A 26,214-nucleotide genomic window follows, 5' to 3' on the forward strand; every position below is an offset into this window, starting at 1 on the left:
ATTTCTGTTTTGATGCTTCTTGATTTAAGTGCTACTTTCAATACAATCGATCACAGTATTCTATGAGAGCAACTGAAGCTTCGCTTTGGTGTTCAGGATAAGGCACTTCATTTCTTCGAGTCATATCTGACTGAAAGAAAGCAGGTTGTGTCCATCCTGGGATATGAGTGATCCATCTCCTCTTTTGTACGGAGTGCCCCAGGGCTCGGTTCTGTATGCCCAACCTTTGTCCAAGGTGATTTCCAATCACAACATTCAGCATCACATGTCTGCTGATGACACTGAAATGTACAACTCTGGTGATCGATTTCAGTCTGACATTTTGTTTTCTGCCATGCGATCTTGTATTAAAGATGTGAAGGCATGGACCCTTTTAAACAAGCTACAGCTGAATGAGGATAAAACTGAAGTAATTCTTACTGACTCTTCCAACCCGTCAGAACTTCCGTCACCTCTGCTTCTTGAAGGACAGAGAAATATCCCCTTTTCCAGCAATGCTCGTAATCTTGGCATTGTCGTTGACAGTTAGCTTTCAATGAAAGATCAGGTTTCAAAAATGTGCCAAGTTACCTACCTTGAAATCCACAGAATAGCTTCTATCAGACCATTTTTGACTGTTCTCTGTTAGCAGGTCTCCCCCAGAAGTACGCTGAAAAAATTCAAAAAGTGATGAATCGCGCTGCCCGCTTTGTCTGTAAGGCACGCAAACGTGATCACATCTTTCCCTTCCTTGCAGAACTGCACTGGCTGCCTGTTTCTTTTAGAATTCAGTTCAAGATTGCCACTATTTGTTATAATGTTATCTCTGGCTGTGCTCCTCCTTATCTCCAGGAACTCCTCCAGATCTATTTTCCGTCTCGGTCTCTGCGTTCCTCCTGCAACACTCGCACAAACAGGCGAAATAAACTCCATGGGGAACGTGCTTTCTCTTTCATTGGACCTGTCATCTGGAACAAACTCCCTTATTCAGTCTGACACACTCAGTCTTTGTCCTCATTCATATCAGCTCTCAAAACTCACCTTTTCCACAATTGTTAAGATTAGTTTCCCCACACTGTGTCTGTCTGCGATTGTTGGTGGGTGGTGAGAGGAATGGGGCTGTATCGGTATGAATGCCTGGTGTGTGTGTGTGTGTGTGTGTGTGTGTGTGTGTGTGACCTGTTTTTTCTGTGAAGCGTATAGGCAAATGAATGCTATGAAGTGTATCTGCATCAATGTATGTATGTGTAATTGTATTACAAAAAAAATTAACGCTGTTGGATCTCTGGAGATACGGCATCCAAACACTCATTATCATCATTATTATTATTATTATTATTTTAGAGCATTTGCTTAGAATGGGCTTTGCATTTACAATTCAAATGGTGTCATGCATTCTGCGTGAGTCATTGAAGACCAGCAGGTTGGCTGCGAAAAAGGTGTCTGCTCCAGTTTGCGTGTTAAACAGTATTTGTAACCAGCTGAGCACCTGGCTACATCTGCTTACTTATTCATCCATCAATTTATCAACCTTTCCAGAAGTCCATCACCCACATAATGAAAATTATTTGTTTATTACATACATTTACAAAGGTAGGCTATAGCGAAGGCTTTGTGAGTTTGCCTGAACACAGTGATGCCTTCTTGAGAAACTGAAACTGGCAGTAATGCTCACGTTCCAAGGAAACTGTTAGACAAAAAACTGAAACTGGCAGTAATGCTCATCTTCCAAGGAAACTGTTACACAAAAAACAAAAGTCCATATATTTGTCCACCTTTTCATATAACCATTCATCCATCCATCCAGCCACCTGTCTCTCTTCATCCCACAACTCTTTCTTCATCATTCACCCTTGACAGCAGCTGACAAGGATGTTCATCAGTGAGCAGCATCACCTCACTGAGATAAGACATAGCTTACAGGGCAGGATGTCAGTCACCATTCTCTGTTTGGTCTCCTTCCTCTTGGGATGGCATTACATTTGTTCAGCAAAATCAATGACATCACTTAAAAGTACATAAACAGTGGTAACTGCTCTTCAGACTCACACCACACTAATCTCACTTCACCACACTTGAGCAGTAATGGGGTTAAGACTTAATGTGCCAGGAAGTTTTTTTTGTTTTCTTTTGTTTTGTTTTTTTCACAGTTTCTGCAGTCCCAGCACAGCCTTGAGGTGTTGGGCAGCCTCAACCACAGGAGGGGGCACAGGCTGGGGCACCTGAAAGCCCTCATCAGGGTACTGCTGGATCCGGTCCATGCTGCGCACCATCTCCATCACAACCTCACCAAAGCTGCCATACCCTGCTTCTGTGCTGGGGTAGTTCTCCAGCGGGATGGGTGGGGAGCTCACCGCCACCTCCACCTGCTCAGCATCCTCCCACTGCTTCAGGAAGGTGGCCAGGCAGCGCCGGCCCATGAAGGGAGTCTGGACGAGGATGACTGAGCGAGGCTGCAGCACGTCCGGATGGTCTCGGAGAAGCCTCTGAGTGAAGCGGATGTTTTCTCCGGTGTTGGTGGCTTTGAGCTCCAGGAGAATGGACTGTGACGGGACATGGTTCTTCAGGAGTTTTTCTCTGAAGACAACAGCTTCTGGTCTGTTCCACCTGCCTGGGAAATACACAGACATGTACTTCTCCACAAACACACACACACAGACTCACACACACACACACACACACAGACTCACACATACACACTCACACATGCACGCACACACATACACACACATGCACACTCACACACACACAACTAAAGCAAACTGATTGTACAGTAATTTCCTTACACACATAAACTGCAAAAATATTCTTAAAAACACAGGAATTGGAGGATAAAGTCTATTTAAACTATTGTATTATTCAAAGGAATCTTTCTAAAGTATCAGCAAGTTACCTTTCGTGCCATGGCCCTCTCTACCTGACACAACCAGCAGTGGTGCCAAGCCTTCATGGTAAAGTTTAGCGGCATGATCAGCAGTGCGGAGATCAGAGTTTCCCAGCAGAAGAATGAGATCACTCTTTAAAGAGAGAGAAAAAAATTTACACACACACTGTCAAAATAATAACGATAATGAACATATTTAATGATTCATATAGCGCCTTCCAATGCTAAAGCCAAAGGCACTTTACAGTAACAGCAAAAAGTATAATGAAATAGTCATAATAACAAAAACAAAATGTACTGACACCACATACACACACAGAGGTCAGACCACCTTCGCTCTTGTCCTGCTTCAAAAAGTGTTATTCTTTGGGGTTTTCGGCTCTATTTATCTATCTCTGGGGGTTATGGGGTGCACGGTAGGGGTAGTACCTCTAGAGGGGGGCTTGTCACGCTCTTCCGGGAGTGGTTCATCCTCTGTTGGTCCCCACCGGCACCCAGCTCTCACCTATGGGTCCTAGAAGCTGTTAGCATGCGGCAGCGCCCAACCCCCGGGCAACGGCTTTGACAGGCTGGCTAAACTAGGTGAGGGTAAGCTGACGGATCTCAAACCCTCGGTGAGTTAGGGCTTGTCTACCCAAGCATGTGAAGACTGGATCCGGCGGACTCTGCAGAAGAAACCTTCATGGTTCAATGGAGAGGAAGGCGGTTGCAGCAGAGCACAGTGGAGTGCTGAGGGCAGGATGAGGCACATAGGACATCCTGGTCATCCACTGCATCCGTTTTCATCTCCAGTCGTCTTGACCTCGTCTTGCCACTGGATACAGACGGTCTCGGACAAGAGAGTGAGGTCGACGGTGCGCAACTCCTCCTCACTATAAACAAAGTCATCGCGCAAGTCATCAGTCATCCTTCATCCCATACCATCATTTTCCCCAAACCCTGTGGTGACAGGCGAGCGACGAAGCGACAGGTGTGGGTACACTGGCAGTCGTAGCCACGGACCTGCACACAGGCGGCTCAGGCCATAGGGTCGTTTTTCACTGACTGGAGCAGCGGTGGAGATCAGCAGCCCCCTGAACAACTGAGCAGCCCTCTTCAGGACAGCACTGCTCACCTCCATGGCATGAGGAAGGGGCTAGAAAAGGTGCCCTAACATTGCCTGCTCCACACCACCCTAGTCAGCATACCGCGGCTGATGGGGACCCTACTCAAGCGGTCGACACACAAAGGAAAGAAAGAAGAAAACAAGGATCACCCCATTGACCATTGCCACATGGAACGTGCGTACGCTTCTGGACAGAGGTGACTCGGACAGACCACAGAGATGCACAGCACTCATTGCAAGTGAATTAGCCAGGTACAACATCGACATCGCTGCCTTAAGTGAGACTAGACTGGCAGAAGAAGGTGAACTCTGTGAGCGAGGTGCAGGCTACACCTTCTTTTGGAGTGGTTGCGGACCTGAAGAGAGACGTGAGGCTGGAGTTGGCTTTGCAGTGAAGACAACCCTCGCTGGTAAGCTGGCTGGCCCCCCAAAAGGAGTGAACGATCGCCTGATGACGATGAAACCCCCGTTATGCAACGGGAAGAAGTTTATCACCATTGTCAGCACCTACGCGCCCACCATGACCAACCCGGATGAGATCAAGGACACGTTCTACGAGGACCTGAACACTGTCATCACCACTGTTCCCAACGCAGACAAGCTCATCATTCTTGGTGACTTTAACGCGAGAGTTGGCTGTGACATCACCTCCTGGGAAGGCGTGATTGGGAAGCATAAGGTTGGCAACTGTAACAGCAATGGTCAACTACTTCTCCAGACATGTGCCGAGCACGACCTTCTTATCACAAACACCGTCTTCTGCCTCCCTACCCGTAACAGGACGTCATGGATGCATCCTCGCTCTGGACTTTGTCATCGTCAGGAAGAGGGACAGGCAGGACGTACGAGTCACGAGGGCCATGTGCGGCACCGAGTGCTGGACAGACCACCGCCTTATCGTCTCCAAACTCAACCTCCGCATCCAGCCCAAGAGACGGCCTCAGGGCATGAAAGCACCCAAACGCCAGGAAGCACAAAGACTAGTTTGATGAGAACTGCACTGAGATCAAGCAGCTGCTGGAAGACAAACGCCAAGCCTACAGAGCCCACATTGAAGATCCCAAGTCACAGTCAAAGAAAGACATACTGAAGAGTGCACGCAGCACCATCCAGCTGAAGCTGTGACAGATGCAGGATTCCTGGTTGAGCAACAAAGCTGATGAGATCCAGGGCTTTGCAGACAGGAACGACGTGAAGAACTTCTATAAAGGCCTGAAAGAAGTCTACGGTCCCACCACCTCTGGATCTGCTCCACTCCTCAGTGCTGATGGTTCTACCCTAATCACTGACAAAGACAGAATCCTTGAGAGATGGGCTGAACACTTTGACAGCGTACTGAACCGCCCTTCCACCATCAATGATGAAGCCATCGACCGACTCCCCCAGGTGCCAGTCAGTGAGTCGGTGGATGCCATTCCAACTTTGGAGGAGACCCAGAAAGCTATCCGTCTGCTATCCAATGGCAAAGCCCCTGGTTCAGACTCAATTCCAGCTGAGGTTTACAAAGAAGGTAGTACGGCGCTGACTGAGAAGCTCCATTAGCTATTCCAGCTCATCTGGCAGCATGAGGCAGTTCCACAGGACTTCAAAGACGCTTCCATCATACACCTGTACAAGCGCAAAGGAAATCGTCAGGCCTGTGACAACCATCGTGGAATATCCTTGCTGTCCGTCCCAGGCAAGACTCTGGCCAGAGTGCTACTCAACTGTCTCATAGCGCACCTTGAGCAAGGTCTCCTACCAGAGAGCCAGTGTGGCTTCCAGAAAGAACGCGGGACTATCAACATGGTGTTTGCTGCCAGGCAGCTCCAGGAGAAGTGTCAGGAACAGAACGCTGACCTTTACTCTACCTATGTCGATCTGACCTAGGCCTTCGATACTGTTAGCAGAGATGGCCTTTGGAGAATCATGGCGAAGTACGGATGTCCCAGAAAGTTCATCACCATCATACGGCAACTACACGATGGGATGCTGGCCCGAGTCCAAGACAACGGAGAGACTTCAGAACCATTCCCTGTCTCCAACGGAGTCAAGCAAGGGTGTGTTCTTGCCCCCACCCTGTTCAGTCTTATGTTTTCAGCCATGCTGACAGATGCTTTCAGAGATGCTGACGTAGGCATTGGCATCAGGTACCGCACAGATGGCTCACTCTTCAACCTCAGGAGGCTTCAAGCAAAAACCAAGGTGAGGACAGACACCGTCAACGACTTCCTGTTTGCTGATGACTGCGCTCTCAATGCTGCCTCCGAAGCTGACATGCAACACAGCGTTGACAAGTTCTCTGCTACTTGTGACAACTTTGGCCTCACAATCAGCACAAAGAAGACTGAGGTGATGCGCCAGCCAGCTCCAGGAAAGCCTTACATTGAACCAAACATCGTCATCAATGGGCAACGACTGAATGCGGTGGACAAGTTCACATACCTGGGCAGTACACTCTCTCGCACAGTTGTCATCGACGACGAGGTGAATGCCAGACTCACCAAAGCCAGCGCTGCCTTTGGCAGACTCCATAAGAACGTTTAGAACAGGAGAGGCATCACCCTGGAGACGAAGCTTAAAGTATACAAGGCCATAGTTCTCACCACACTGCTCTATGGATGCAAATCATGGACGGTCTACAAACGCCATGCCAAAAAGCTGAACCACTTCCACACCACCAGCCTCAGAAAACTTCTCAGCATAAAGTGGCAAGAGAAGATCCCTGACACAGAGGTGCTCACTTGTGCAAACTTGCCCAGCATCTACACCATCTTGATGCAGGCCCAGCTGTGCTGGGCAGGCCATGTAGTTCGCATGCCGGACCACCAGCTCCCCAAGAAACTGCTGTACGGTGAACTCCAACATGGCAAGCGCTCCCATGGAGGCCAAAAGAAGTGCTTCAAAGACACTCTGAAAGCTGTTCTGAAGGCCTTCAACATCAGCCACGACACATGGGAGCTGAATGCAATGGACAGACCAAAGTGGCGTTCAGCTGTCCACAAAGGCGCCAAATCCTGTGAGGCCAACAGAATCGCTGCAGCAGAGCAACACAGACAGGCCAGGAAAAGCAGTGCCAGCAAGTCCCTGACAGCCGCCACCATCCCCTGTCCACACTGCGTCAGAACCTTCCGGGCGCGGATTGGCCTGACCAGTCATCTGCGCATCCACAGAGCCCAACCCACCCACCCCCATGGTCCTCGTCAATCCCGACGGACGAGCCACATTTATCTCTCCTCTTCCATCTTTAACTTACATACAAGAACATTCCGGTAAGCTAGTATTTTCTCCAATTTCTTTACCCAGCACCCCGTAAACCTGTTCCAAAACTTATTACACCAACTCGTAAATTCCAAGATGGCGGCTCCCGGTAAATTTTGACTCACAAACCAAAACAAAACCAAAATAAACTCTGATCTGTCCCCAAACTCAGCTTATCAAACTTAAAAAATGTATGCTTCCACTCTGTTGTTAGAAATACTCCTGCTGTCCCAGTTCCCCACACAAACCACCGCATGCCTTCTGTCTCATCCTCCGACCAGCATACTCACTTCACAGCTGAACCAAATGACTGGCTCAACGTGCAGGTGCACCAACCAGCATACTCACTTCACAGCTGAACCAAATGACTGGCTCAACGTGCAGGTGCACCGACCAGCAGTCACTACACAGCTGAACCAAATGACTGGCTCAACGTGCAGGTGCACCGACCAGCATAGTCACTTCACAGCTGAACCAAATGACTGGCTCAACGTGCAGGTGCACCGACCAGCATAGTCACTTCACAGCTGAACCAAATGACTGGCTCAACGTGCAGGTGCACCGACAGCAACGCCTCTAGTGCCCCATATGGAATATGCGACCTATCGGTTATCTGGACCACCAGAGGAATTGAATGTGAATCCTGTGGGGCCTGGTTTCGTGCCTCTTGCCTAGATATTGGTCCAGACACCTACCAGCACCATATTGACACACCAGAGCTCACCTGGCACTGTGTGATTTGCGCCAATGCAAATTACAGTACTACTGTATTTGACCTCCATGGAGTTGGTCAAAAGAGTCGTTTCAATTCCAACATCACATCAGTGCCAGAGGAAGACTCTACTTCAACCCCTCCACTCTTCCACTCCTTCCCACAATAGCCATCATGGCAAGCAACAAAACAGCCTCTTTTGCCTGCTGAACATCAATTTCCAATCAGTGCAAGAGAAACGAGCGGAGATCGCCAATCTGCTTGCTAGCACGAAACTGGACATACTGATCAGCACAGAAACCTGGCTAGACCCCAACATCAGCAGTGCAGAATTCCTTCCATTGATGTATACTGTTTACAGGAAGGACTGCAACAGAAACAGTGGCGGAGTCCTCATCAGTGTCAGAGATGACATGCAGTGCACTGAAGTCCCAGAACTCGACACTGGCGCCGAGATCCTGTGGGTCACACTACAAACTCACAAGCAATGCCCACTATTCCTCTGTGCATGCTACCGCCCAGACGTCTCTGACTCTGCCGGCCTTGAAACGACTGACGTATCCCTAAGAAGATCCGCTGCGATGCAGAACGCCCAGCTTCTGATAGCCAGCGACCTCAATTTCCCCTCCTGGGAATGGGAGAAGATGACATGGAAGCCCCATCCGGCCTATGCCACACTTCACCAAGCATTCATCGACCTAGTTTATGACACAGTTCTCGAGCAGATGGTGCTAGAACCAACCCGCCTGGAGAACACCCTGGATATTGTGCTAAGCAAATGCCCTTCATTCGTTCCCAGAGATGAAATCTTCCCTGGCCTGTCCGACCACAGCACTGTGTACTTCGAGTATAAAACAACACCTGACCTGCTGAAGATCTCGCTGCGCCCCATCCTCCATTACCAGCATGCCAACTGGGAGGAAATGAAACGGGAGATGGTCAAGCTCCAGCAGGATTACAAGAACAAAGGCGACACTCCTACCGAAGAACTCTGGATGAAGTTCAAAACAGCCCTGAAGGACTGTATGGCCAGTCACATCCCAAGCAAAACACCCAAGAGAAGGGACTCATACCCATGGATCTCCACCGAAACACGCAGGCTGATCAGGAAGCACGACAGAGCATACCAGCTCATGAAGAAGAGTCACTCAGAAGACCTGCAGAAAGAAGTTAGGGGTTTGAACAGGGAGATCCAGAAACATCTCTGCCATGCTTACTAGCATTACATACAGAACCTCTTGGACGACAATCCCAGCGCAGGCCATAAACGTTTCTGGACCTACGTGAAACACCATCACTCCACAACAACCGGAGTCCCGATGTAACAGGCTGAAACATATCACTGGCTGGTTCTTACCCCGGGTAAGAAGTAGCCCAGGCTACTTATTACCCCGGGTTTAAACCAGCCTAGGCCATTTCATACCCCTCCTGGCTGGAATATTCCCCCTGTGTATACTTCGCTCACCCAACCAGTCTGTATCACACGTATATCAATGATGATAATGATGATGGTGATGATGATAATAATAATAATGATAATGGGAATTCATGTAACTCCTTCCAATGCTCAAGCCACTTCACAATTAATGCAAAAAAATGATGTGATGATGTTCGTCAAAAAAGTAAAGTGATGATGTTCGTCCTTCGGATTCGAAGATGACCATGGCTTCAAGAGTCAGATGGAAGATCGGTGGCTGTGGGTCTGGAGGTGACTGGCGAGGGCAATCCGGGCCCTGAAGTCTCGTCAACATGTGGGACACAAGTGAGTGGGTGCTGTTGTGGCAGTGGATGCTACTTGGGCCTTGCGCACAGCACGCTTTCGGTACGCTTTGGTGATGCGCCTGGCTTCAGCTGCACGGGCTCCTGTGGTAATTATGCTGTGCCAAGCTGGACGGTCCAGAGCAAGTGTCTCCCACGTGTTGATGTCGACACCCAGGACTTTGAGGGACGCTTTGAGGCAGTCTTCGTAGCGTTCCTTTTGTCCTCCAACAGAGCGCTTGCCCTGACACAGTTCTCCATATAGCAGCTGATCAGACAGTCGGCTGTCTGGCATTCTGACCACGATTTGAAATGGGAGAAAAATACGGAAAAAAAATGTTAAGAAAGCACAACAGCGCCTGTACTTTCTTTGGCAGCTCAAAAAGTTCGGAATAAAAAAAGAAATCAGTCATTGAAAGTGTGCTAACCTTTGCTATTACTGTTTGGTACGGAAACATTTCCAAGGCAGAAGTTGCAGCCCTTAACAGAATCGTAAAAACGGGACTTCCGGTTTGGCCTCCGATGTCGGCAGGCCACGCTCTTCTGTGCTCTGTGCTTTTTTTTGCAAAAACATAGTGGCTTCGATATGTCGAAGGATTTAGCTCCAGGTTTGTAAGTGAGAAAAGCGAATTAGTACACTGTGTGTTTATACTGTGCTCCTTTCGCCGACATCTGTGTGTGGAACGAGCGAAAAAGACCAGGAGAAAGCAGTTTCCAGTGTTGGAGCCACAATGGCGGCGCCTACGCCAGCCCCGCCGGCCGTGGAACCAGTATACATTACTACCAGGGCACTCCCTACATACGAGACGCTACCTACAGTGTATGACATTTGTGTTGCCGCGGAGGCTGCGTGCGGTCGAGGAACAATTCGGGGGGCGCAGCGGATTCGCGGTCTGTGGCGGATATATCCGCGAAATGAAGAAGTAAGAGACCATTTGTTACTGGAAGGGTTCCTGTTTAGGGGAGCACGAGTGTCGCTCCTGGATAGGAATCCTTTTATTAACAAGGACCAGGGGGATGAAAAACCCACAACAAAGCTGTGGGTGAATAACATCCCGCTTGGTATCAATAACGAACTAATAGAAACAGCTCTAAAAAAGATAGGGGTAGAGCTACGGTCATCTCTCAGAAATGAGCTGGCAAGAAACCCCGACGGGCGACTGACCCAATTTGAAACTGGCCGCCGTTTCGTGTATATCACGGTACCAGTCACACCACTGAGGCCAGTCATGAAAATCGGTGTATTCACTGCAGACATTTATCATAAAGAACAAAAGCAAAAACCAAAAAAGTGTAACAAATGCCTGCAGGAGGGACATGTGGCAGCTAACTGTGAAGGGGAGGTGGTTTGCAAAGGTTGCCTGCAGCAGGGGCATAAAATAATGGACTGCCCCTCTTCGGTGCCCCTCAATGCCGAGGAAGAAGAAGTTCGGGAAGAAGTTGAAACACCAGCAGCATGCGAGCCACAGGGCAGCAGTCAACCAGCACTGACACTGCCAGGCGAGCAAGTGCCAGTGTGTGGAAGAGGTGATGCAAGCAACACGCAGGGCCAGAAAGCAGCCAGTCCCGTGAAGCCGGCGCGCGCACACACCGCAACAACGAGCCTTGCTGGAAGAAAAGAAAAAAGGGAGAGGAGTGAATCTCCCACAACGCCAGTGCCGGACAGCAAACGCCCGACTGTAGTGGCCCCGGACAACGCAAGAGGAGAGGAAGAGAAAGCAGACAACATGCATGAGAGGGCCGACACCTAGCACGTGTTCTCTCCCCACCGGTCTGACCTTTCCCTCACGACCCTTGGCTTCGTTTTATGGACTTGTGATTTATGATTAATGATTTTGGTTATCTGCTACAGAATTTTGAAGAAATGCTATCCTCATACCAGTTATGAACCACGATATATGTATTGGTACTTTAAATGTGCGGGGTCTGAGAAATAAGCTAAAAAGAAAAGTTGTATTTGACTTCCTCAGAAAACAAAAGTTAGACATTGCATGTTTGCAGGAGACATACGTTACAGATGATGTGATGCACGAAATCGATAGACAATGGTCGGGAAGCATATTCTATAGTGCAGGAACTAACAGAAGCAATGGACTCATTATCCTCATTTCCAAACTTAAGCAGATTCAGGCAGAATTAATTCATGCAGCAGAGAGAATACTACTAATTAGAGTCAGGCATGACAACAAAATAACCATCATCGCTAATTGCTATGCGCCAAACTCGACCGTAGATAAATTAGAATTCATAAACCAACTGGGCAGCCTACTGCTAAAGCAAGACTACGACCATTTGTGGGTACTGGGTGATTTCAACACAACGATAAGCCATCTAGATAACATCGCGGGCAAACCACACTCAACACGAGAAAATGAAGCTCTCATGGAAATGTTATCTTCTCTAGACCTGGAAGACACATGGAGATCTATCCACCCTGACGTCAAAGAATATACTTGGTCAAGACCCACTCCTTTCACAGCAAGGAAAATTGATTATATTTTCTGTGACAATATCTCCCAAGCACTCGTGCAGAAAACAGACATTGAGTTATTTCCCCACTCAGACCACAAACTTGTAAAAGCAATATTCAGCGCAAACGAGTTTCGAAGAGGTCCAGGATACTGGAAGTTTAATAGCTCGTTGCTTTCAGAGGAATGTTTTCTGGAAGAAACAAACGATTTTATAGATTCACATTTCTCAAAATATAAAGACGAAAATCCACAAAAAGCCTGGGAAATGTTTAAAGTTAAATACAAGTCCTACTGTATCAACTATTCAAAAATCGCCAAAAATAGGGCTTCAAATAAACATGCAAAAATCAAAATGCTGCACGACATTGAACAAAATCTGACACGAAGCATTCTTGATAAAAACATGATAATGAAAGCGCAACAACTAAAAAAAGAAATAGAACTACAGGAACTAACAGAAGCAAGAGGGGCTCAGATTCGTTCAAGAGTCAAGTGGATAGAGGACGGGGAAAAAAACACAAAATACTTTCTCCGCCTTGAAAGGGCCCAAGGAGCCGCGAACGTAATATCATCTCTGCGCATAAACCAAAACACGACAGACAATCCACAGACAATACTGAACCAGATCGAGAAATTTTATACAGAGTTATACAAGAAAGACTTAACCGTAGATAAAGGAAGAAACATAAGAGGCCATTTCCTGAGCAACGAAGATTATCCAGTACTTACAGAAGAAGAAAAAGACCTCTGTGACAAAGAAATAACTCTGGACGAGCTAACAGTAGCTCTCACAAACTTAAACAAAGACTCTGCGCCTGGTAGTGACGGCCTCACACCAGCATTTTATAAAACGTTCTGGGACAAACTAAAAACGCCATTCCTTCTCTGTATTACAGAAGCCATCAAAGAAGGAGAATTACCTTTCTCAATGAAGAAAGGAATTGTTACATTAATCCATAAAGGCAAGGACCTGGACAAAAATAACCTCACAAATTATAGACCTATTACTCTCACAAATACAGACTATAAGATAGTCACGAAAGCGCTTGCCACGAGACTCCAAAATGTCATCAAAACAGTTGTAAATGAAGACCAAGTAGGTTTCATAAAGGGAAGAAATATAGCAGTTCACTTGAGATTCTTTGATGACCTAACTAAACACCTCAATACAACGAATCAAACAGGTGCTCTAGTTGCTCTAGATTTCTCTAAAGCCTTTGACACAATATCAAAAGATTGTATCATCGAAGCACTAGATATTTTCAACTTTGGCCCAATATTTAAGAATGTTGTTTCTACTGTAATGAAAAACACACAAAGTTGTGTTCACAATGGTGGATGGCTATCTGATTGGTTTCCAACAGAACGAGGAATCAGACAGGGATGCCCACTAAGTCCCCTTCTTTTCGTACTAGCAGTAGAAATACTGGCGATTAGAATTAGAAACAATAAAGAGATTCGAGGAATTGAATTGACGCCATTAGGAGGTATGTGCAACGAAAGCAACACCTCTAAAATAAAACAGTTTGCAGATGATACAACATTAACTCTAAAAAATGAACAGGACATTCGGATAGCTACAGACATTGTATCTCAGTTTGAAGAATACTCAGGTCTGAAATTAAATAAAAGTAAATCAGAGGGAATGTGGCTGGGGTCAAGAAAGCATGAAACAGGCGACATAAATAGCATTCCCATAAGACCTGACAGGCTGAAAATTCTGGGGATATATTTCTCAGCAGACAAAGAAATTTCGGAACTGGAAGAAAACTGGAAATCTAAAATCGAAAAAATAACTAAGTTGATTAAACGATGGGAACGAAGAAACCCATCACTATACGGTAAGGTTATCTTGGCAAAGACGTTTTTGTTGTCACAGTTCTCACACGTCCTGCAAGTATCGGTTTTACCAGTCAAAATCCTCAGCACCATTAACACACTTATGTACAGGTTTTTGTGGAAAAAAAAGTTTAATAATAAAAAAGCTTTTGAAAAAATAAAAAGAGGAGTCCTCAGCCTTGACAAAGAAGATGGTGGCTTGAATATGATCAACATCGAACACCAGCAGCAAATGTTCCTGGTCAAATGGGCAGCTAGACTCCTCAGAGAGACAAAAGCGCATTGGAGCATTCTTGCAAGACAAAATATGTCACCTTTCAAGGACAGTTATTGCAGTTTTAGCTGTAATATCTTACCTAAAGACATCAAAAAGCTGAAAAATGTTAAGTCATTCTTCTGGAGAGAGGTAATAAAAGCAGTTGCCGTTCTCAACAAAGACAGACCGATAGAAAATATAAAAACGGAACCGCTATGGAACAACAAAAATGTAAAATACAAAGGTAATGTGTTACACTTTCCCAAATGGAGCAAAAAAGGCATTCTTATCGTGCAGGATCTTTGGCAGCATGGAAATGTAATGACATACGAAGAAGTAGAACGCAAACTGGGCACTGACCCGGGCCTTCTTTTCGAATACAATGCCATCATAAACGCAATACCAGAACAATGGAAACAGCATCTATCCAACGATGCCCACAAAGAGGATACCCCCAAAGACATTGCAACCACAGAGGGATACCTCACTACGTTATCTAACAAACAAATCCGAAAACACTTTGCCCTCAAACAAAACCATGAAATATGTGCAACACAATTTTGGAAGCGCAAACTAGACATCAATATCAAAGACTATTTCAACCTAGCTTATGAATGCACAAATGAATCCCGTCTGAGAATACTCCACTTCAAATTTATCCATAACATTTACCCAACGAATATTCTGCTTGCAAAAATGGGGGTGTCAAACACAAACACCTGCAACTGGTGTCAAGACACTGATTACATTGAACACGCCTTTTACTCTTGCCCCAAACTATCTGAATTTTGGAAACATGTGAAACAGTTCATTCTCTCCCGTTACAATACACTGATCCCTATGAATGAAAAAGTAGCGTTGTTTGGTACAACGAAAATGGATATCCCAGATCATGAAAAGAGAAAAAAAATCAACACGACTTTGTTGATAGCAAAACTGTCTATTTCTAAATTCAAATATGGTAAGTGTAAGAATCTGTATCTTATCTTTGAAACCGAGCTCAAATTACGTAAGATGTGATCTATGTCTACCAATATACCTGAGCACTTATACGGATCCATAAAAAAAAAACTCAAGTGGTCAATTTAAATGTGTACATTTAAAGACGTTCCATAAAGCTAATGCCTCCACAGAGAGAGAAAGAGAGAGAGAGAGAGAATGAGATCGTGTCTACCTCGCCTCTTTTAGACATTGTGCACGAAACCACCCTGTATGTGATTTTATATGTTGCATGACCTTGACAATGTTTGAGCATGACAATGGTAAGAAGACAGATTACAGGGGGAAGAAAGAGAGAGAGAGAGAGAAAGAATAAAGAGATGAGAGAAGAAGAAAAAAAAAAAAGAAAGAGAAAAAAAGACAACAGAAAGGAGAAAAATGATGATGGAAGGAACGTAAAGAAAGAAAAAAAAAAAAAAAAAAAAAAAAAAAGAAGAAGAAAAAAAGAGAGAGAACAAAAAAAAAAAAAAAAAAAAAAAAAAAATGTGGGAAAGAACCTTCCAAGGATGCTGAGACTATCCTGCTCATTTGCAGAAATTTTACGCATCCACTGATTTCTCCTTAAAAAAAAAAAAAAAAAAAAAAAAAAAAAAAAGAATCGTAAAAACTGCCACCAAGATTACCGGGGCTGATCTACCTTCTCTAGAACTAGTAGAAGACATATATTATAAGCAGCTACTCAAAAAAGCAAAATCAGTCAGCCAGGACGAATCACATCGAGCTTTTGGGATTTTTGAGATGCTCCCCTCTGGTCGACGGTACAGAAGTATAAGGATGAAAACCAATCGCTTCGTCAATAGCTTTTTCCCCAAAGCAGTCAATCCCCTGTCTCTCAAACAAATCCAGTGTGATAAATAGAATTGTGCAACCAACAACCATCTACCTGAATATCTGGTCATCAGCCCCATCCACATGTAATATGCAGCTTCTGTTCAAACGTGTGTGTGTGTGTGTGTGTGCGTGTGTGTGTGCAGTGCGTGCATGCGTGAGTATGCACAAGTTTTTATATTGATATGCATTTGTATGTATCTTATTTCTACTGTATCTGTGTTTGTGTATGATTGACTCACTTGTGTAAACAAAGTGAGCCTATGTTTTAACCCGGTGTTCAGTTGTCTGTGTGCGTGTGTGTGTGTGTGTGTGTCCGTGGTAAACTTTAACATTGACATTTTCTCTGCAACTACTTTGTCAGTTGACACCAAATTTGGCATAAAAATAGGAAAAATTCAGTTCTTTCAGTCATCTTGTTTAAAACAATATTGCACACCTGGGATGGGCACAAAAAAATAAAAAAAAGAAGCCTAATTATATGCAAACTGTATTTACTGTTATATTTATATTTTTTGTATTCTCTAAACTTGGCACTTTGACCTCTTATTCTGACACAACAACAAGAGGAGTCATTATTATCATTTTTTGTTCAAACAGGAACTTCTTTTGCTAAGCATGGAATTTTTTATTTATTTTGCAAACGTTTTGGTGCAAATAGTAAAAAAGGGAAATTACTCTGTAATTAATGCTAGGGGACTTAATTTATCACAAGTGAGTCTTGAAGGCTTTGTTTTCGATTTATGTTCGTATCTTGTTATGTACTATCCCCCCCAATATTCCTTGTGACCCTGGTACACTTGGTAATAAAGACATATTCTATTCTATTCTATTCTATGTCCGGCCCACTTGGCTTGGGCTTTATGCAGGAGGGTTTAGACGCTGCAGAGGCCAGCTCGTTCCAGGACTTCCGTGTCAGGGACTTTGTCCTACCACCTAATGTGGAGGAGTCTGCAGAGACAGCTCAGGCTGAGCTGTTTAGCGTGTCTGCTATAGACCATACAGGTCTCCCTGGCGTAAAGGAGGGTGGTAAGGATCACTGCACAGTAGACCTTCAGCTTAGTGATAGAGCTGAGTAGTCTCTGCTCCCAGACGTTCTCACAGAGTCTCCCAGAAGTGGCACTGGCTTTGGCGATCCTGTTGTTGACCTTAGCGTCTATGTTCACACACGCACGTGCACACACACACACACACATGCGCGCACACGCGCGCGCGTGCACACACACACACACACACACACTACGTCCTTCACGTGCCATGCCTGCAACTGCCACACCCACTCACCTCATACTCACTTTCAGACATCATCAAAGAGGTTAACAGTGACCTAGTTGACATGCAGTGCAAGGGAGCATGTCTATGTTCCCCCAGGTCTATGTTTCCCCACTGCTGAACATTATTGACAACAATTCAGAAGCGCTCAGACTGCATTATGTTGTCACATCTGTGCATTATGTCTTTGAAGGTGTTTGACTGCTGCATGGCCACTACTGACCACTATCAGAGTTCAGCTTGCATCACTTTGAATGCAATATTGGAACGTTTTAGCAGGATTCCACCATACTATTGGCGATTACTGGCCATTACTTACCACTGCTGACCACTACTGACCACTATCAGAGTTCAGCTTGCATCACTTTGAATGCAATATTGGAACGTTTTAGCAGGATTCCACCATACTATTGGCGATTACTGACCATTACTTACCACTGCTGACCACTACTGACCACTATCAGAGTTCAGCTTGCATCACTTTGAATGCAATATTGGAACGTTTTAGCAGGATTCCACCATACTGTTGCCCATTACTGACCATTACTTACCACTGCTGACCACAGACAACCACTACCCAGTGACCATTACTTACCACTGCTGATCACAGACAACCACTACCCAGTGACCATTACTTACCACTGCTGATCACAGACAACCACTACCCAGTGACCATTACTTACCACTGCTGATCACAGACAACCACTACCCAGTGACCATTACATACCACTGCTGATCACAGACAACCACTACCCAGTGACCACCACTTACTACTACAGACTGCTGACTACTACTGTCCACTGGCTTCTGTCCACTGCTGCCCATAAATGAGCTCTGACTACTACTGATCACTTACCACCACTAACCGCTGACCATAACTGACCACTGCTGGCCACCATATACTGACCACTGACCATTATTGACCACTGATGACAACCACTGATCACTGCTAAACACTGACCAATGCTGACCACCACTGACCCCTACTGACAGCTGACCACCACTGACCACTAACAATGCTGATCACTTACAACCGCTTACTGCTGACTGACCAGAACCGACCACTGACCACTATATACTGACCACTTATGACTATTGACCTCTGACCACTACTGACCACTTCTGACAACTGACCACCGCTGCCCAGCACTGACCACTGCTGACCACCACTGACAACTGACTTATGTAAAACACTGACATCACTGTCTGCTAATAACCACCATTGCCCATCACTGACCAATGCTGACTGCTGGCTACCATTGACTACAGCTGATCACTGCTGACCACAATCACAGAGCACCACTGATCACCACTTACCACTGCTGAGAACCACTGACCACTCTTCAGACCACTACTGACCACCACTGACCGCGGACAACTACTGACCACTGCTGACCACCACTGACCACTACAGATCACTGACCACTGTTGATGACCACTGACCACTACATACTACTGACTACCGTTGAGCATGACTGACCACTACTGACTGTCCACCACTGACTGGTGACCACAGCCGACAACTATGGACCACTGAGCACCACTGACCACTACTGACTGCTGACCATTGACTACTGCTGACCACTGCTGACAAGCACCCCGAAGTGTATGTGTGATTAAACAAACATATGTTTAGAGGAACACAGACTTGTGGGGATACAGACCTCGGGGAACATAGACCTGGAGTAATATAGACCGTGGGGGAACATAGACCTACCAAAAATGTTTTGGGGGAACATCGACCTGGGGGAATATAGACTGGGAGAACAAAGACCTGGGGGAAGAAAGACCCAGAAAACGTAAATTTAGGGGAACATAGACCTGGGGGAATATAGTCCTGTAAGAACTTGTAGCTGACTGAAGGAAATTTTTTGGGAACATAGACCTGGGGGAACATAAAGCTGACCCCCAAAATTATCTGAAAAATAATCCGTTAAACCATCATTTCATGGAGCACGCGCACATGTGTGTGTGTGTGTGAATCAGAATCAGAATCAGAATAAGATGTCATGAAAACCGTGAATGAAAGGTTTATAGACACAACAAAAAAGGGAGTGTGTGTGTGTGTGTGTGTGTGTGTGTGTGTGTGTGTGTGTGTGTGTGTGTGTGTGTGTTCTTTGTCTCTGTTCTTGCTCTTTAATTTTTTAGTGGCGATACCTCTCTTCAATACGCTCTCTTTCTTCCTTGTTTCTCTTCTCAGTTTCTTCTTTCTTCCATGTTCATTATCTAAAAAATCATAGATTAAAGTTTTATTCATCCTTTCACTCCAATTGCTTATGGAGGACTGCTATCAAATGATCCTTTTACGTCCAAAAGAAGACATTCAAATACTCAACACTATAACTTAATAAGAAAACGCAAATATGTTTCAAATAACAATTAGCATTTGAATGTGCAAATTTGATAAATGTACTTACAGCTAACAAATTCCATCTGCTTCCTATGAAAAAAACCCCAAACAAACAAAAAACGAAAATGAAAACTGACTTCGGAGACAAACATTTTTCATGCACACGCTTGTTTTGGAAGTCATTACACTTTGTGCATTCCATTATAAAATAGAACTCGTCCCCAATCACAACCATATTACAAACCTTGCATAACCTCAACTCTCGTGGTGTGCCACTACGTCTCCCTCTTTCTATTTCCAACTCAAGATTACTAAACATAATTCATCAAAAGCAATCACTGTACATCAGAGCAACTATGAATGAACATCATGTTCAAAGATAATATCAATTAAAGCAGGTGTTCCATATCAAACATTTTAATTGCAAATAAGACAAATGTTTTATCCAAGCAACAAGTTCATTGATAACTTTCCAGTTTTGAATAAAAGTCCATCGGTAACAAACATTGTGTAAAATACAATCCTCATAGTTCACATACCATTCATTTTAATGTTTTAATCTTGGCACTCTTCAAATATCAATGTATTTCAGAGAAAAAGAGAGGGGGTAAGAAATGGCCCAGAGGATATAAACTGGCCAAGGCCAAACTATACCCAGTGTATGATGCAGCCCAGGCCAGTTCTTATGGGGGTAAACTCTGGCCTAAGCCAGTTCTTATGGGGGTAAACTCTGGCCAGGGTAAGATCTGGCCTGTTACACCGGCACTCAAGTCCAGTGGATGACTCATCACTGACCCTAAACAGAAAGCAGAAGTACTCAACAGCCAGTTTTTCACTGCTTTCAGCACTGGTACCTGCTACTCCTCCTCTGAGTTCAGGACGAAATGCACCATGCCTGACTCCTGTAACCACTTCCCATCCATGGCCGACATCTCCATCAACTCGCATGATGTAGAAAAACAACTGAACAGCCTGAACCCCACCAGTGCAGCTGGTCCAGACGGCATCACGCCATGAGTACTCAAGGAAGTCGTCCCAATCCTCGCTGAAATCTACCAGTCCTCACTGAAGACTGGTGTAGTGCCCATGGACTGGAAGGAGGCACTGGTGACGCCAGTCTTCAAAATGGGAGGGCACTACAAGCCTTCAAATTACAGGCTGATCACCCTCACAAGTATTCCAGTGATGGTCCTAGAGCACATCCTTGTCAGCACCATTATGAGACACCTAGAATCAAACAGCATTCTGTCCAGTCAACAACACGGCTTTTGTGTACACCGCTCTTGAGAGACCCAGCTACTTGAGTTCAACGAAGAAGTCTCTGCAGCAATGGAAAAGGGTACAGTGACTGACGTCATCATTTTAGACTTTGTAAAGGCATCTGACAGGGTCAACCACAGCCTACTCACACACAAGCTGGACCACTACGGCATTCGAGGAAGCACCAATTGCTGGATTGAGAGCTTCCTCACCGATCGTCACCAAGCAGTGGTTGTGGACGGAGCACAGTCCAGCTGAGTTGCTGTAAAATCTGGTGTTCCCCAAGGCTCTGTGCTCGGTCCCTGCCTCTTCCTGGCCTACATAAACAATCTCCCCACCAGAATCTCCTCACCCTCTAGGTTATTTGCTGATGACACCACCATCTACCGCTTCATCGCCTGCAGTGACGACCCATTCAAGCTACAAAAGGACCTCCGCTGCCTGGAAACCTGGGAGAGAGAGTGGGACATGGCATTCCACCCCGATAAGTGCAGCCAGCTGCCCTTAACCCCTAGCAGGAAGCCCATGAATGCCAGTACCACCCACTCTCTCCACGGCCACACCCTACAGCGAGTTCCCTCTGCTTAGTACCTCGGGGTCACACTGCAGACCGACCTTTCCCGGGACGAGCATATTGACAATACCTGTGAGAAAGCCAACAGAGCTCTGGGCTTCCTGAGGCGAAACCTGAAGGTGTGCTTCAAGACGACCAAGGAGCTGGTATACAAGGCCCTAGTTCAGCCAATTGTAAGAGTATGCCAGCACTGTTTGAGACCCCTACACCGACATGCAAGCCTCCAGGATTGAAAAAGTCCAGCAAAGAGCAGCCAGGTTTGTCTTAAACCAACACAGGAATGGTGTGTGTCCATCGAGATCGATGATGACCATCGTTGTCATCCAGCTGGGGGATGGGGGCAGGGTGGTGGTGGTGGGGGGGGATGCTCATGAATCTATCTGTGAGTGCGCAGATGGCTGAATAGTCCAATCTGCACACGAAATGTTCGCTGACAGTTGGGGCAGACAAAGACAGGCATATCATTGCCAGGGAGCTTGTTTGCCCGTGACTTTCTGGCCTGCCTCTTCTGAACAGCTGCAGCAGTCCTGTTGGCCTCGCACAACTTGGCACCTTTGTGCACAGCAGTGCGCCATTTGTCACGGTCCACTGCAGATTCCTCACAGGAGTCAGGGTTGATATCAAACGCTTTCAGAGAGACTTTCAGAGTATCTCTGAAGCGCTTCTTCTGACCTCCGTGTGACCTCTTCCCTTGTTGCAGCTCGCCATAGAAGAGCCTTTTGGGCAGCCGATGGTCTGGCATGCGCGCCACGTGTCCAGCCCAGCGAAGCTGGGACTGCATCAGGATGGTGAAGATGCTGGGAAGGGTGGCTTTTGCGAGCACCTCTGTGTCTGGGGTCCTGTCTTGCCACTTGATGTTCAGTAGCTTCCTGAGGCATGTTGTGTGGAAGTGGTTCAGCTTCTTGGCATGTCGTTGGTACACTGTCCAAGTTTCGCAGGCGTACAGTAGTGTGGGGAGAACTACTGCTCTGTAGACCTTTAGCTTGGTCTCAAGACTAATGCCTCTTCTGTTCCAGACATTTGCATTGAGTCTACCAAAAGTTGCGCTTGCTCTTGCAATCCTGACGTTCACTTCATCGTCGATGGTCACATTTCGTGACAGTGTGCTGCCAAGGTATGTGAACCGCTCCACCGCACTGAGTCTCTGACCGCTGACTGTGATGTTGGGCTCAACGTAGGGTTTCCCTGGGGCTGGCTGATGGAGAACTTCAGTTTTCCTCGTGCTGATGGTAAGGCCGAAGTTCCTGCTGGCAGTGGCAAACTTGTCGACGCTGAGTTGCATGTCAGCTTCAGATCCAGCGTTGAGGGCACAATCATCAGCAAACAAAAAGTCTCTGATGATGTCTGTCATGACCTTCGTTTTTGCTTGAAGCCTTCTGAGGTTAAACAGCTTGCCATCTGTTCGGTACTTTATGCCGATTCCAACATCGTCATCTCTGAAGGCATCAGTAAGCATTGCAGAGAACATGAGGCTGAACAGCGTTGGAGCCAGGACGCAGCCTTGCTTGACACCATTTGTGACAGCAAAAGGAGCAGATGTTTCGCCATTGTCCTAGACTCGTGCCTGCATGCCTTCATGGAATTGGCTGACCAAGGAAATAAATTTCCGAGGGCATCCGTACTTGGCCATGATCTTCCACAGTCCCTCTCTACTCACGGTGTCGAAGGCCTTAGTGAGGTCGACATAGGTGGAGAACAGATCAGCATTTTGCTCCTGACATTTCTCTTGCAGCTACCTTGCAGCAAACACCATGTCGGTGGTTCCGCGCTCTTTCCGGAATCCACATTGGCTCTCAGGCAAATGACCTTGGTCAAGGTGTGCTGTGAGGCGGTTTAGTAGGATCCTGGCAAGTATCTTGCCTGCGATGGAGAGCAAGGAAATGCCCCGATGGTTATCACAGGCTTGCCGGTTCCCCTTTCGCTTGTACAAGTGAATGATAGATGCATCTTTGAAATCCTGGGGGATCGTCTCTTCTTTCCACATGAGTGAGTACAGCTGATGGAGCTTCTCAGTCAGCACAGTGCCTCCATCCTTGTAGACCTCTGCTGGTATGGAGTCTGAGCCAGGTGCTTTGCCACTGGATAGCAGACAGATTGCTTTCTGGGTCTCAAGAGGTGTTGGCGGATCGTCCAGTGCTTCGTTAATGGGGACTTGTGGGAGATGGTCTATGGCTTCATCATTTATGGAGGAAGGGCGATTTAAGACACTGTTGAAGTGCTCAGCCCAGCGTTCGAGAATTTTCTCCTTCTCGGTGATCAAGGTATTCCCATCTGCACTGAGGAGGGGGGATGATCCTGAGGATGTGGGGCCGTAGACTTCTTTTAAGGCATCATAGAACCTCTTCATATCGTGCCTGTCAGCATATCCCTGGATCTCATCAGCTTTGTCACTCAGCCACTTATCCTGCATCTGGCGTAACTTTTGCTGAACAGTCCTGCGGATGGCATTGTACACATCCTTTTTTGATGTGGACTTTGGGTTGCTCAGGTAGGCTTGATGCAGACGGCGTTTCTCATCCAGAAGCTGCTTGATTTCATCACAGTTTTCATCAAACCAGTCTTTGTGCTTTCTGGTCATGGGTCCCAGGATCTCTGAAGCTGTACTATAGATCAGCTCATGCAGGGTCCTCCAGTCAGACTCCACATTCTGGTTGTCCAGAGAGGCGGATTCCAGATGATCTTCCAGCAGCTCCACAAAGGACTGTTTGATGGTGATGTTTTTCAGCTTAGCGATGTTGAGCCGTTTTGGAGCCTTCTGGCCTTCGGGGCATCTCTTGAGCTGGATTCGAATATTCAGCTTCGAGACTACAAGGCGATGGTCTGTCCAACACATACAGTGCGGCTGGAGTACTACCACTCGAAGAACACAGGAACCTTCAGTGCACCAAATTTGTCTTGAGAAGCTCTACAGTAGAAAATGATCTGAAACCTGAACTAAATCTTAAGTCCGATACTGACTTTCCAAAAAGAGCTAGGACCATAGCCTAACATATGACCATAAGTACATACACATCTATATACTACTATAACAAGCTCTGGTCTAAATCAGGAGCATGATATAGCCTGTGTGTTATATCCCCTGTTCCTCCTTGGGAACTCAAGTGAGCCCAATTTGATATTGATTATATGAATGTGACAAAGACAGAAAACATAAATTTATTATCATCCTATACTTGAATCCACTTATATGATCAATATCCAAAACACTTGATGGTTTATACAGATGGTTATGTATTAAACAATAATGCAGGTGCCGCATATATCATACCTGGCCTAAACGCAAAAAAGTTTTATAACGTGGGAAAAAATAAGTCAGTCTTTACCGCAGAAGTAGCTGCAGTACTTATGGCATTGAATTTTTTATTTGATTTTCCAAAAGATATTTTCCAAATTGCTTTTTGTGTTGACTCCAAGTCAGTTATTAATGCTATAAAGTATAAAATCTATACACTTGAAAGTTAGATCAGAAATTACTATTGAAATTAGACATCTAATTCATTTACTCTCAGTGAGGGGCATTTGCATAATTTTTCTCTGGATTCCTTCGCATTGTGGCAATTTTTTATAATGAGAAGGTTGACTTGTTAGGAAAAAAAGGAGCAAAGGGATCAGCTGAGTCAACATGTTTATCTCTCCCATTTTCATTGCAAGAATGTTATGGTATAGTGGAACAGATCCAGCGATTAGACTTTTAGATAAAAGAAAGGAATATAGGCTGTTCAAATTTATACGAAGAAATAAATAAAATCTATGGAACTGTTGGCAGCCATGAACAACACAATAAAAGGCAGACTGCATCATTGATCTGTTGATGGAAACTAAGCTGTTTCAAGACAAGACTCTTCACTTTTATTGTTCCATTTTTTCATATCACTGTCAAATAGTCCGGTTGGATTGTTGTTATGACTTCTTTTTTTTTCCTAATGGGGGGGGGGGGGGGGGGGGGGGGGGGGGGCTGTGTCAAGAATCACTTGTCTGATTTTTCCCCTCAAAATCTTTGTAAAATTAATAGTCTAATTGGCTTGTTGCTAGGAGTATGACCTTTGAATGTTTTTTTTTAAAATTTATTTATTTATTATTTCTTTTACACCTATAGTATATATGTTTTAGAGTTGGAAAGTTATTCTCTTAGATTGTTGTTAAGTTAATGTTGCGAATAGTAATGTTTTCATTCCTCCCCCTAACCCCCCCCCCCCTCCCCCCGCCCACCTCCCCTCCGCCTTTTTTCATGTCTAACATCACTTGAAGTGGATAGACATTAAATGAAATTGAACACACACAAACACACACACACACACACACACGCAATCACCACCCATATCAAAATCCTGACAATCAAACCTTTTTCAACAGGTCATCGATGCGTAGGTAGTCCCACAAAATATGTGCACTGGACTTTATGTGCATTTTTTCCGTCCCCATCACATCGTTTGAACTCCGACGAACCCATCGTCTGCTCTCTCTGCCAACAGCTTGGCGAAGACAAAGCTTGGCGCACTGGTCACAGAACAGCTTCATTTTCATCCTCACGTGTCTCTGATAAATCGAACACATCAACTGGCTATAAAAAGTAGGTGGAACATATCAATTTGGATGATGACTTCAACGTCCGACTTTGGAAACAGTATGCTACATGATCAATAGTTGGATGCGAAAGTAGCATGGCAGTTTGAGATCACCGGATGTT

General features: G+C 45.6%; 1 protein-coding gene across 1 annotated transcript; it reads right to left on the minus strand.

Annotated features, from left to right (window-relative positions):
- Positions 1–1,394: 1,394 nt before the first annotated feature.
- Positions 1,395–26,182, minus strand: LOC143285910 (uncharacterized protein SCO4629-like). Its single transcript, XM_076593362.1, has 3 exons — positions 25,869–26,182; positions 2,873–2,996; positions 1,395–2,590 (listed from the first exon to the last, which is right to left on the minus strand). Exons 1-3 carry the CDS (start codon positions 26,079–26,081, stop codon positions 2,124–2,126), a joined length of 804 nt encoding a protein of 267 aa, XP_076449477.1. The 5' UTR covers positions 26,082–26,182; the 3' UTR covers positions 1,395–2,123.
- Positions 26,183–26,214: the final 32 nt, after the last annotated feature.

Source organism: Babylonia areolata, chromosome 9 (genome assembly GCF_041734735.1).
Source record: "Babylonia areolata isolate BAREFJ2019XMU chromosome 9, ASM4173473v1, whole genome shotgun sequence".
NCBI classification, from domain to species: Eukaryota; Metazoa; Mollusca; class Gastropoda; order Neogastropoda; family Buccinidae; genus Babylonia; species Babylonia areolata.

Bases quoted from the DNA above. Each gene is read 5' to 3' on its own strand.
- LOC143285910 (XM_076593362.1), bottom strand. From the start codon at position 26,081: ATGTGTTCGATTTATCAGAGACACGTGAGGATGAAAATGAAGCTGTTC. The intron at 2,997-25,868 runs GTTTGATTGTCA...CTCTCTTTAAAG, and splicing joins TCGATGACCTGTTGAAAAAG to AGTGATCTCATTCTTCTGCT. The intron at 2,591-2,872 runs GTAACTTGCTGA...TGTATTTCCCAG, and splicing joins AGAGGGCCATGGCACGAAAG to GCAGGTGGAACAGACCAGAA.